The 14,732-nt window shown below is 24.7% G+C and overlaps 2 protein-coding genes across 2 annotated transcripts; both read left to right on the plus strand.

Moving 5' to 3' along the window:
- Window positions 1–908: 908 nt before the first annotated feature.
- LOC111033958 (DNA replication factor Cdt1-like) lies at window positions 909–6,313 on the plus strand. The gene is made up of 9 exons (XM_022314935.1): window positions 909–1,079; window positions 2,593–2,745; window positions 4,167–4,654; window positions 5,101–5,222; window positions 5,284–5,384; window positions 5,455–5,617; window positions 5,677–5,840; window positions 5,900–6,101; window positions 6,159–6,313. Exons 1-9 carry the CDS (start codon window positions 909–911, stop codon window positions 6,311–6,313), a joined length of 1,719 nt encoding a protein of 572 aa, XP_022170627.1.
- A 2,231-nt stretch (window positions 6,314–8,544) lies between these two features.
- LOC111033956 (PWWP domain-containing protein 2A-like) lies at window positions 8,545–14,015 on the plus strand. Its single transcript, XM_022314933.1, has 6 exons — window positions 8,545–8,742; window positions 8,856–9,015; window positions 9,070–10,153; window positions 10,247–10,372; window positions 11,209–11,321; window positions 13,850–14,015. The coding sequence occupies exons 2-5, from the start codon at window positions 8,876–8,878 to the stop codon at window positions 11,314–11,316; spliced, it is 1,458 nt and encodes a 485-aa protein (XP_022170625.1). The 5' UTR covers window positions 8,545–8,742; window positions 8,856–8,875; the 3' UTR covers window positions 11,317–11,321; window positions 13,850–14,015.
- Window positions 14,016–14,732: the final 717 nt, after the last annotated feature.

Genomic DNA, 14,732 nt, shown 5'->3' on the forward strand with positions numbered 1-14,732 from the left:
TATAATTTATAATATAGGTAGTAGGTATATAGGATATAAATATATACTATTCAAATAATTAATAATATAATAAATGTAATGTTTTTGACAAAAATTAATTCAACCTACATATAGCTGGTAGGTACCTATATAGGTATTACCATTGAGTCGATACTCAATGTCTCAATGCTATTACTAACAGTAGTAGAATAATTTATTAAGATAACAAAATAAATACCTATAATATGTATTATGTATATCTCAAAACATATTTATTAATATTTAATGGGTAGGTGTACCATCTCCACTCAGTACCATTTTTTGCATGCAATAACTTATCATTGAAGTCAAGTCTCAGGCAACATATCAAATTAAAATTTTTAAGTACAAATAAATTATTCTTATTGAAAATAAGTTGGTAGGTATTGAAAAATAAACTTAAGAATTTTGTCATATTTATCTATTATTAAATTGTAACAATGTAAGTATCTTCCATTTTTCTAGCAAAGCGATAACATTTTTTTTGTAGGTGGATGAATAAAAATAATTTTTTGCACTGCAGTGGGCTCATTGTTGTAAAATGACTTGTCACACCACTACTAACAGCTATGTCTAATGTTCCGTGCTCAGTGTTCGTTGTTTATAGACATTGTTACTGAACAGTTGCAGATGATTAGTCTACTAGGTACCTAGGTACAAGGTACTTACTTTAGTGTAGCATTCGCATGCTCCTAAATTTCTATGTTAATAACTGTTACTTACATAGGAACTTACTATTTTTTAATAATAAATACTTAGGTAATTTTATTCAAAATATGTTGCTTATAATTGTATACAATGTGTAAATTAAATAATTTTTACTTTTATTAATTTATCAATTATTTTACATTAAAGATATTTTCAAATAATTTTGTTTTATTTAAAAAAACATGGAAACTGAGCAAAAAACATTAGATGATTTCATCAAGAACAAAAAACGGCCTGTTAACGATCATAGCTTATGTAAAAAAGAACTGATGAATTCTACTGTTGGAATTAACAAACTTAGTATAAAATTATCATCTGATGGTTTTGTACTCCAAAGCATTAAAAAACAAAAGGTTAGTTGAAAATAATATTTAAAGATACAAGGATTCCCATTGGCTAAGCATTCATATCAATTTTTTTTCTGTTATTACATCTTGACAGGTGAATATTTTTATCCTATACCTACTAAAAAAAATCACTTCTGTGCAACAAAATATCTTGACATAAAAATATTTTCTCAATATTTTGTGCTTCTTTACTTTTTCATACAAATAATATTTTTAAAAATATTTCAATTCAAATATATGTACCATTTATTTTTATCAAATAGAAGTTTAAGCTAATGGTATCGTGTTTTAAATAATTAGAACACATGGAAAACATTTAAGCATCAAACAATAGTTAGTAAACTTGTAATGCTTAAACTATTCATAGTCAGATAGCTAGTTTTTTTAGATGTGTTTTTTTCTAGATTTGATTCTTGCAAGTCATTAATTATATTTTTATGATCTTATGACGATGGTAATTTTGGTAATATGGCCAATGAATTTAGTCTTCTTTTTGGTATATAGTTTATCGTAAAAAATTATTCATTCTTTATAAACAAGAAAACAAATATTTGGTGAAGTGCTAATGTTGGATAGTGGTTGTTGTAGAGACAAATGTCCAATAGGCAAATTCAATACTTGAGTAAAGGTCATTCTTTCTAAGTGTATAAATTGCCTTCATGTAAAAAGAGTACCTAGTGTAGTTTCCTTTTTATTAACACATTATAATTTGGTAGAAACCACAATTTAACATATAGTTTGTTTGAAAATTAATTTTTTTCCTAGGCTCTTTTGTAAATCAACATTCTTAGTTAATTTGCCTTAGTCATTAGTTCAGAGTCTTAATATTGTTTAAATTTAAAATTGTGTAATTTATTAAGAAAATCAAAAAGCTTACCTACAGTATTATACCTACGTATTTCATACGTTTTTCAACTACTTTTAAATTATTGGGGCAGAGACAATGCCAACTAAACTATTGTCTATAATATTAATACATACAGGCTCTATATGAATAAAGTGTACTGTAAATAAGTATTATTGTGTATTCCAATATTTAAGTTTTAAGTAAAAAACAAATATATATTGAAATTGTACAATAAAATTAAAAACTTTATTTTTCCTATAAAAAAACAAAATTAATTCTTTAATAAAAATGTGCAGTCCTCCAATTCAACCATTGATATTGTATACATGTCTTAAATTAAAAATGTATTATTTGTATGATAAACTATTTTAGTCTATTCATTTATTTATTATCATGTATATTACTAAATATATGCCTCAACAAGACATATTTATGACAAATTAAAAGTTTTATTATTTTGTGAAGCATAAAACAATGTAAGTACAATAGAATCTTGATTATCCAAGCTAATTGATACTGTGCGTACAAATTTTATTTATATGATAAAAAAATATTTATAATAGGTACATGAGAAGGCAACAGAAACATTAAATAAATAGATTAAAATAAAATAAATAATATGATAATTAATATAAAATATATTTATAAATATTTTGATTTTATTACTTTTAGGTTGAAAATTGTGTAAGACTTAAAGATACAATTGATGTTTCTAATGCAGTTACTAATAACTTTTTAAGTGAAGAAGAAAAAAAAAATGATGTTAACCCTGAACGATTTATAACTCCTGAGCAATCACCATCTACTAAGGCCCAATTACGACAAGTAAGTATATCAGTAGGTACTCATTTCTGTACATCTATACATTTTTTTTAATGTATTTATTATAAATTAGAATTATCAATAAATAAGTATTAATATTTTATTATATTATTACTTAATTCATTAATTACACCTAAAATAAATGTTTGATATTGTTATAAATAAGAAAAGCATCTAAATAAATATGTGCACCGCATATTATGATGATTACAATTTGTTTAAAGCATAATTTAGTAAATACTTAGTCTTTAACAACAAAAAATGCTAACAGTACATATTTTTGTAAAACTGAGTATAACGAATTGAACGCAAAGTTATTATTGTTTACAAAAGTGTATGGCGGAAAAGAAATTGTATACAAGATAAGTGCCATAACAATAATCTCTGCTAAATATTATTATATTTCTTGTTTGTTATCATATTGTTATTTAACATTTCTTAACCTGTATTTAATTACTAGGTATAAGTATACAATTATACAATGTTTGGACATTATGTTACATTTTCTAAGTTGATAATCAAAATTTGGCTCTGTTAATTCGACTGGGTCAATAACAGTACCTACTCACAGGTGTCCCTCAATTTAAATTGTTTTCATATAAAGTTATATCTAGTATAAACATATTATACATTAATTTTCTGGAAGTTGAAAGTTCTGAGAATTGTATTTCCAGAGAAACCATATGTTTGTTTTTTTCAGTGAAAAAATGTAATAGATCTATTATAGACAAGTAATATATTATTTTTTGAAATGACTTGGTTGAGTTGGCATGGTTTATAGTATTATTTGACATTTTATTACCTAGGTACTGACTTAGTATAGGTACTCACTATTCTGTATTGGTGAGAGTTAATGGGACGAGACATATTGATTTTGTTTAAGTCAAAAAAGAATTAAGGGACTAATAATAAAACTGTGTAGGTATGATGGGTTAGTATTAATTTGATATTGAAATAATTATTGATAATATTTGATTATATTTGGTCTGATGTCTATAACTTATTTTAAGAAATTAATTTTGGAAACAGAAAATGGATATTTACAAATAAAGGATATTTTTAAATTTTTTCGAAGTAAATCTACAATCTTTTCAATTTTGTACAATGAGTAGGTTTGATATTATGTTACATAAATAATAATTAACAATGTGTCTTACGATTATAGAGGTTACCTAGCTACTGGTAACACCCAGCAAACAAATAAAGGTAACCCATAGGTCACAATTTAAAAATTATAAGTCATCAATTTGGTGATGTTATTTAATGACACTTAAATGTCTTGAAAATTTAGAATTTTATAAAAATTCTATAAATATTTCAAAGATATAAATAAATAATCAAATGTACATATAAAAAGTACTTTGGTAATTCTGTTAGTTGTCTGATCAACTGCATTAATTATTATTTGTATTATTATTTTTTAGATTTTGGATTTGAGTGAATTTAATAAAATTGTTTGTTGTAAGCAAAACATTAAAAAACTTCAAGAAAAGCTTAACTTGGTAGAACAATGTCAAAAGAATCTTAAGTCTACAACATCTAAAGTTGAAACAACTAAAGAAAATTGTTCAGCTTTGTCTGAGTCAGACAATTTCAAGATTAGCACTAGTCCAGTAAAATATTCTCAATTAAAACCGACATCATTATTTCCTAGTCCTAGAAGAGTAATGATGGACCTTCAACCAAAACTGACTAAAATATTACTTAATGATGTTGGATCTGTCATGACTATTTCACCATTACGACAGTATTCTGCATTAACAGATTCTAAATCCTTACCTTTGCCATTGAAATTTCGAATTTTGAATGAATTGTTTAAAGTTATGGACACAGTGTTATCTATGACATTTTCAAGAAAAGAAAAAATAACATTTTATAAACTCAAACAAAATATTCAGCAAATTACTAGAAAGTAATGGTCATTGTTCAAATATACTTTTATTTTAAACTGGACCGATATCATACATTCTATTATTCTAATATCTGATAAATCAATATTGGTAATATTGTAATCTGCCATTTTTAAAAAATATATATATTTTATTATACAGTTATTTAAATATATATATATATATATTATAGAAATTTTAAAATGTCACAAAATATGTATTTCAGTACTTCCTAGGTTCCCTCCAAAATTTGTTTCAATACAAGTTCTTCCGTCCAAAATATTTAGTGTTACTTTAAATTGGGATGACACTGTGTATAAAATGTAATAAAATAAAATTTTTTATAATTATAATAATAATATAATTATGCAGTGTCAAATATATATTGGTTTATGGAGTCAGTCCAGTTATTTTAAATTATTGTCTATAAATATTAAGTAAATAATAATTATTCAACATTATTTTCCAGGAATTTTACTGAATTACATTTGGCTCAAATTAAAACCATTGTTCCTGAATTTTTCCAGTTTTCCTTAGTGAAATCATCAAAAGATAAATTTAGTATTGATTTAGTAATAGCTCCAGTTTATGGTAGTTCTACTTTTTTATGATGTATATCTTATGAATATTGAACAATGTTTATATTAATTAGGTTTGGCACACAAAGATAACATTGATCTAATACAAATAACAATTCAGAGAAAAAATACATTTTTGAATGCATTAATAAACATTATGAAAGTACACCATGCAGTAAGTAAAATATTAATTTAATAAAGGAATAATTTTCTTAATTTAAGAGAATCATTTTTTATTCTTCAAGGAATATTTGAATAAATTAATCCCTCCTATCTTAATTGATGAAGATAAAATTATCAGATGGCACCCTGAGTTTGATGTTGAATCCGTGCCAAATATCAATCCATCACCATTGCCTAAGATTGAAATTGACAAGTCAAAAATACCAACTGCAAAAGATATATTGGGTACAAATAATAAAAAAAATATATTGCATAGGTACCTCTTTTTATTGACCTTTTTTTAGATCAAATGCATGCATTGTTTATTTACAATAATTGTTTAAATCGAGCCCCTACTCCAATAACGAATGAAAACCATAACAGCTTAATTGAATTAAAATTACCTGCAGAAGATGCAAAAAACACTTTAAAGGGGACACTAAATATTCCCAAACTATTTTTAATTAAGGTAAAGTGTATTTATTTATTTTTTATCAGTATTTTATCTATTTAAGTAATTATGTTTAGATCCAGTCCAAGCAAATTGAAAAAGCAAGAGGATTAATGATGAGATCAAACTGTCAATTAAGTAATTATAAAATGATGATTAGATTACCAGATATTGCTCGAAGAATGCGTACTTACTTTGTACAACTTCAAAGAAATGTTATGCCATTAAAAAAAGTTATTGATCAATTAAAGCAAAGTTATCCCGAGGCTATGACAGACTGTAATAATATTTTCTCTGTTATTTAATTTTTTATATAATTATTTATTTTTATTCCAGATGAATGGGAAGCTCACTTAAATCTTCTTCAAAAAAAAGTACCCCACTGGGTTGTATCAAAAATAGTAGATGGAACTGAATACATTCGAGTTGATAAAAAAATTAATTTTGAAGAATGTGTGATTAAAAAATTAAAAAATAATTTCGAATTATGACGTTTATTTTAATTTGTTTTAAATTTACCTTATTTTATTTTTACTTTATTTCATTTTTATAACATATTTTTAATTATTTTTTTTTTTGAATACCACATTTTTTGTTGTAGATTAACAAAACGCATAAATTAAAGTAGGTACCAAGTCCCTCCTTGGTACCTATATAGTATATAGTAATTACTTATTATAAAAAAAAAGTAAGTTATTAAAAAAATTCTAATGTTTGCCATTTTTTTTTTTACTTCTACCTTCCCAACCACCCTAACACATAAGCTGAGTTTTTTTTTATAACATAAGGTATACTATCATTTTACGGCAGCCGCGGTCACTTCCCCTGAGGACAAATTGTATACGTAGTAACACAAATGTCAAGTCTCAATTCCCTGTAAAAATAAGATTGGCAAAAAAAATAACAGAACAAAAAAAGCGGGAAAAGTGGATGTTAGGTGTCTAGAAGGTTGCTGTAATGGATGGTAATAAATTTGAATTCAATGATATAATATCATTGTACACGAAAATCGATTCTGTGCGGAGACGGTATGTCAGTCTAGGATATTTTATTTTGTTATTACTTATATTAGTTATTAGTTATTATTAATACGGTAGACGGTAAGTTGAATTAACATTATTCGTAATATTATTCTTAAAGTATCAGTGATGCTGGAAAAATATATATATACTTATGTAAAATCGGGCAGTTTTGGAATGAAACTAAAATCGTCTAGTTATATTCGTCTTTTAATTACAACAAAATAAGAAAACCGCTATATGAGAAATCGAGTGAATATCTAAGGTTGTAAAAATGTCATCTTTAAAAGCTCATAAAAATTTAATTTGACTATAGTAATTTAGTAGACATTTTTTTTTTTATGAAGGTAGACAAACTTATAAGGAATCATGCATTACATTTTTAAACCTTGGATATAAAAAGAAAATTTTTTGTGAATTTCTAACTCAAAATAATTTGCTAAAAAACTTTTAAATTCAAATGCTCATAAAAAATTTTTGTGGATATACTCTCAATTTTTTTTTAATTTCCACCAACAAAAACTTACGAGGAATCTTGTATTACATTTTAAATCTTTTTATTGACATTTAAAAAAAACAAATAATAATCGAAAATGTCATATGCCTATAAGGCTATAAAGTATAAATAGTTTAACACGAGTCAAAATATTTTGGAAATTGTAGGGTGTATAGAACATGCTGACACAAACAATCAGTGAAATTTGCATGTAGGTACCTACCTATGGTTATTTTTTGTAGAGGTACACTAAAAACCAAAATTGATTTTTTTCAAAAATTGGTTTTGGGTAAAAATTCCGGGTTTTTACTTAATTTTTTGTTTGTTTTTCCTGTTATTGAACCGCTTATGAAAATATGGCGTGGTGTGGTTTGGATATAGGTAACTATTGTGACAGTGAGTTTTATCAAAAATAGAGGGAAAATTACTAATGGAGACGTAAACAAGAAATTAGTTGGTTTAGAAAACAATAAAAAAAGCCAAAATTGGGAATTCTTAAGCAAAACCAATCCGCTTAAATTCGATTTTATTTTAGTGGCGTAGGTACCTCTAAAACTAATAAATGTGGACAATTAAAATTTTGACCCAATATTTATATAAGTATTTTCTATACATGGTAAAATTTTCTTTTTGAGCTTCTTATAGCCTTAAGAAATTTTTCGAGTGCGTTATTTAAATTTCAAATGTTGACAAAATTCTGTAAATTTGTTAATTATTTTCTCGGCGCTTCCGAAAACTTCTCAGAATTTTCAATATTGACCTCCCGAATGCAACCAACTAGATTCACTTTTCTAACAGATGAGAATATAAGATACTGATGTCGGAAATCAGAGCATTTTTACTACCTCAGATGTTGATGACTGATAAAAAACACACATCATTGTAAATAGTAAATACAATACATTCATTTCCACGCTAAAAAAAAGTAAACATACTACTTATAGCAATAAAATTTAACTATTTAAGTAAAACATACATTTTAATGAATTTTTAGTGAATTTGTAAACATATTTACACTGCAATACCTACAATTGGAAATATGAATATGACTATGAAATATGAATGTGTAAAAAATAAAATATTTGTACCCGATATGTTCATAGTTAAATTAAAAAACGATATTATCCTATGGCTGTCTGCTAATTAAATTGTTAATTTGTAAAATCTCTTTGGTGTCGCGTAATCATGATCCTTATCAAAGCTCCACCCCACGTCTCCTGTAATAGTGTACCACTTTTTGCCTTTCATCATTTAGCCTTTTAGTTTTTACTAAACATTTTAATAAGATTATTTTTTTCATACTTATTATTTACCTATTTAATTATATACGTATTAGGTTAAATACTTAAATATCAATTGTAAGAATATTTAATTGTTTACTGTATATGTTACAGTCATAATATTTGTGAGTTTTTTTTTCCATACGCATGCTAAATGTTATGCAGTTTTATTTTAAATTATATAAATGCATAATAAAAAAATTTAATGTTTTCTTTTTGTAATTGTGTGATTCCTTAGAAGTCAAATGCTAACTACAGATGGATACAAATATTGGGGTCCTCGAGAATGCTGTCATACAGGTGGTGGTCGAGAGTGTTACGCCGGATATGATTGTAGTGTCATATACTGCCATAAATGGGTCTGTTTACCAAGGCATACTGTTGAACAATGTCAAAAGGTAAGATTTGTGTATTATAAATAAAATTATAAATACATTTGTGCGAACTTTTAGACGTTTTCCATGTGGAAGTGTTCCTATGACAAAACCTCCACTATCGCCCAGAAATTTAAAGACTGAATCTGATAATGACATTTTATATTCTGTAAGTCAACGTTTTACTTATTTTCAAAACACCCCAAACACATCAAAAAAAATTCCTAGTAAAACTAAAAAAGTGAGAAAACCCATGACTGTCCGTCTAAGACCTCGTGAAGTTCTATGTTCAAAATGTAAATCAAACTGTACTGAAAATTCAGGCAATGTTGAAACCTCCAAAGATCTTGTCAAAAATGAAATTAGTAAAATTCCTGAAAATAATGGAGAAAAGAGATTATTACGGAGTCATGGACCTGTTCCAGATTTTCCTATAAAATCATCAGATTCTGTATCGACTGTATCTCAAGTTAAATCTATGTGCCGTACCCTAATACCTAAACTTGTTAAAATTAAATCAAGAGAAATAAAAGAGGCACTTAATAATTATTCAACATTCACTGAACTAGATCAATGGGTAGGTAACAAAAAAGACTGTGAAGATGACTGTGATATTGAAGAAAAAATGGTGTTACGAAAAAAACCTAGCATTGGATCAATGGAAGATCTATGGGATGAAACAGCATTTGAAGAAACTAAAAAAACACCAATCATAAAAATAACATTTGGATCTCAAGGTGAAGGTACAGTTATGGAAATACCATCTCGTCAAGCTGATGGAGATAGTGAACCAGATAAACTTTTACGTAAAAGGGCAAAGCGTAGAAGACAAGATGGAGAAAAAAGAAAAAAACATAAGAAAAGACATAAAGAACAAGAGGATGAATTAGAAATGAATAATTTCTCAATAAATTTAAATAATTTTAATTCTAAAGAGGAATATTGTACAAGAAAAGAAACTAATAGTTCTGAATCAATTAATAACGTAAATGGCGAACACTCTGATGATGATATTGAATCAAATAGTTCACCTGAACTTGTAATGCCTCAGACAGAGACATCAGACTCTAATTCTTTTTTTGTATTGAAATCGGGTAAAATTCTACATGAAGGCGATGTTGTTTGGGGAAAAGTAAAAGGATTTCCTTGGTGGCCAGCAAAGGTATGTATAGTCAGTAAAATGATAATTTTAAAAGCAGATATTGGTAACTAACTGTTATGTTTTAAATTAAAATTGTTGATATTGACTATTAAGGTATCAAATTTTACTACAAGTAATGGTGAAGAAAATGGGTCATTTGTTAATGTCACTTGGTTTGGTTCTTCTACTACATCTTTTCTTAATTGCGAACAGATTAATCCATTTTTAGATTTTTACAAGGTATGTAAAAAATAATAAAAATAAGATGTACCTAGGTATTATGGAAAAATGAATAGTGTTAAAATGCCTAAATAGGGTATTAATGAATAGATAGAGGCAGACTGTCAGAGTCGATAAACAATTGTTGACAAATTTGAATTCACCAATTATCTACTTTTGGAATAATTTGTATAACTGTCCAGTTATCGGGTGGTGTACTACTGAGTACCTTGCAACTCTGTAATTTCCTGTTATTTTAAACTGTTATAAACAATTACCTATTGCACAAATATAATGTATAGATTGTAATATTATGATTTTTTGATAAAAAAAAATTCAATCATAGAAACTATTTAATTATATATTTAAATATTTATTTATTAAATTAGTAACTACTTTATAAAATAATAGTGGTGTATTTATGATTTTCTTTTAGGGGGCAATAACCAACAAAAAATCTCATTGCTACTGACCTAAAATTGCTTTCTCAGAAATTGTTATATATCAAATGTCCAGAAAAAATATTTTAAGAGAACTTTATTGCCCGTGTTTTAAAATAACCAGAAAATAATAAATTTAAATTTATTTTTGTTATTAAAATTTTTAACTATTCATAAGAAAGGATGGTATTTGGTACAATATTTCCTCTACATTTTTTTTAACTTATAACAGGCTCTTGGTAAAAGTTATATGCTACCCAGGTTAACGTTGCGAATACCCTACCTACTGAAAAATAGTGTGGTTTAAATGATTATTGAACTTTTTAAAAGAACTGTTTTAGAGTATAGTATTTTTTGATACTTTTAATATTATGTGTTTTTTTCAATAGTTTTGAGTAGAAATTATTTTGTTTATAGTCTCGATTTAACAAACACAAGAAAACAAGTAGTTATAAAGAAGCTATCAAACAAGCAATGGCTGTAGCAAAACAACAACAAAATACAACCAACCAAAATACCAGTTGATAACTGTGAGTTAATAATTATTATATTGTTTTATTATCATATTAAATGTTATTTATCCTTAAATTGTTAATTCAAATTATTTTTGTCTTAACACTTCATTTTATTTTTAACTAGTCAAATTTTTGTACATGTTTCGCATCACAAAAAAAGGCTTAAGAGCTCTTATTAAACATTGCTTATATGTCGTGTTAGATAATATAATGAAAGACTTAAATGATAAATATTGTTTTATATATTTAAAAGTTCCTTATTGGATATATCTATTTGAATTTATTCAGAACATTTTATCAATTTTTAATTTAGTTATATTTTAACATTTATAATAATTCCTTAAAATATTTTCTATTATAGTTTTTTTGGTTATTAAATGTGTTTACAATGATTTTGTTATATTAACTATGAGTAAAAAAAATATTAATTGTAAAGGACCAATAATTGTTTGTATTTAAAAATATTCTATAGGCTATTTAATTAATATTAATATCTTACAAAAATTTATTTTAAATAACATCAAAAGTATGAAGGAAATAATTGTATTTATAACTCTGTCTCACAGAAGAATTGTATTTTTCACCACTAAACTTTGTGGTGGTTAGAGCCTACCTATATGTGAATCAGTAGAAATAATAACATCTTATAAAGAACAATTCAAAAATGCATTTTTGTTGGGGACGGGGACAGTATATAGACACTAAATAATATTCTTAACCATAAAAAAACCCATAAAATACAAAGAAATTTTAATTTATAAATACTTGTACACATTTTGAATCATTATTTTATTTAATAAATAATTAATGGTTGTTTTTTTTATTTAATATTAAAATAGGTTTTTACAAATAATATATATTTGTATATTTTTAAATATTGAATAGTTAATTCAATTAGTTTAATTTATATTTTCTTGAGTTCTAACATGAATACAACCTACTGTCTAGAGCTCACTAATCTATTAATTAAATGTGAATTTATAGCTGTGTGAGATAATATTAACCTATACATATGGCACTGTGATTTTGTGCTTGAGTGATAACCAAAACCAGTTAAGGGCTACTTATAATGCAATTTTAGTAATTTAATATGGTCCATTATTTTCAACTACATTTTGAACACAAACAAATTGTTCAAAATAAGAAATGTTCTAGTTTCCACGTTTTAAACTAAAAGTTGTTTATGATTATACTTTTAAAAAACTGTAGAGATTAAATAAAAATTGTAAGGATTTAATTAATTTACCCTCGTTAACTAAATTAAATATATCTGAATAAATAAATATCAAATTTATACATAAATATAAGAAGTATAAAATAACATATTTTGTATATTGCTTGAATATGTACATAATAAATACATGAGTCTTATCAGCTTTCACTTAAATTGTAATAATTTATATACTATATAAAATTAAAAAATTAAACTCATTAAAGGTGATAATATAAAGTAAACAGTTCCGAATTTTTTTTAAATATTTACTATTTTAATGAAGAATTATTATTTAAATTTAATATTTCTTTATGTTATAAATAAATTACAAATAATGCATAAGTCATTCAAACTACAATGTATATATAATACAACATATTAAAATATATTTAAAATACAATTTTCATTTGTATCATTTACCAAAATTATTGTTATCTGTTCTTTAATCGTTAGTACAATATTACATGCAATCTATATGTATACCAAGTGGTTCTTTTATCATTAAACACTTATTACAGTAGGGTCTCGATAATCCGAACGAGATTGGGGAGAGGGGTCGTTCAGATTAGCGATTTGTTCGGATTACCTATGGCTTAGAAAAAACATCATTTCATTGTAATTTAAATTATGAAATTTTATTTTTATCTTTATTAATCATATAAAAACTCATAATTTCAAAAGACAATGAATATATAAAAATATTAATAATCATAATAAACATAATCGAAAAATTGTATTACCGGAAAATATTATTTATAAATACATATGTACATATTAGATAAGATAAGATAATTCCCAAGCCCGTTCGGATTACCGCATCTTTCGGATTAGCCTGTGTTCGGATTATCGAGATCCTACTGTATTTCAATAAGTATAAATGTTTTAGAAAAAAAATTGCATGGTTTCTAGTTGTTAAGAAACAACTTTTTACCATTTTTAGTTTTGTAATAACTTAAAACCATGTAAAAAAAATATTTTTGAAAACATTAATATATTTTTTGAATAATGAGTGTCGTACATTACATTAACCACCAACAGTAGAATTCTGTGTTTTACATTTATTTATGTACAATGACTTCTTATTTGTCATAAATGGACTAATATTGTATAAAACTAAACAATATATATCTTAATATTTGTATTTTTAAAAATTAATGTTTAAAGTTTCTGTATATTTGAGGTATAATATATACCCCATAATTATTATTTATTATTTTGTTTGATATTTTATTATTTTATTATTTTATTATAATACATTTTTACTAGATATTAATCAAAAATGTTAAAATAAAATTCTTGCAATGATACATTTTATAAATTAAATGTACAGATATTTCATTAACATATACCAAAGAGTGAACAATACTAAAAAATCAAAGTTGTCATCTCAGTTACCATTTGCACACTTCAAATTATTCCCATTTTAATTTTGGTGAATGTTTTTTAATGTGTACACATTTTTATTTGTTATTTAACATATTTTATTTGTTATTACATTATTTATTATTATTATATTTTACATAATAATTATTATTATTTATATTTTTATTATTATTATTATTATTATTATTATTATTATTATTATTATTATTATTTTTATTCAGCCATTCAATGAATTATTAAAATGTACATGCTTTAATCTTGGCAATCTGTAATTATTTTTTTATTGATAATGAATTGGTTGTATGGAAGTAAAAACTTATTTTTATACTAAATATTATGTTTTTATTTATACAACTAATTCGTTTTATGTTAAAATGTTTGCTATGGCAGAATTGATTTTAGAAACCAAAGAAATTATAAGAATGTTTAATATTGTATAAAAGAAAAATAATTATGTAATAAACATTTTTTTTAAATATATATTCCTTTTAGTTGTAATAATTTTTAATATTGTACTGTATGTTTGGTTGGTGTGTAAGTTTTTACACCATTGTTTCTCATATCTAAAATATTTTAATACATAAATAAAATTAATAAGGATAGCTATGAACATTCAGTTAAATTTATGTTTTTACTCAAATCTTAGCAGTCATCAGACCAAAAGAAATACTTTAACTTATAAGTGTCTAATTGAATAACTGTTAAGCTATCATAGTTACCAACTAAAAGCTAATTAAATTTAAAAAAAAAAAAACTTATTAAAAACTTATAATATTATTTTATATTTTATATCTATAATTTCTTAAATTAATTATTTAATATTATAAAGT

This window comes from Myzus persicae, unplaced genomic scaffold, assembly GCF_001856785.1.
Source record: "Myzus persicae strain clone G006 unplaced genomic scaffold, MPER_G0061.0, whole genome shotgun sequence".
NCBI classification, from domain to species: domain Eukaryota; kingdom Metazoa; phylum Arthropoda; class Insecta; order Hemiptera; family Aphididae; genus Myzus; species Myzus persicae.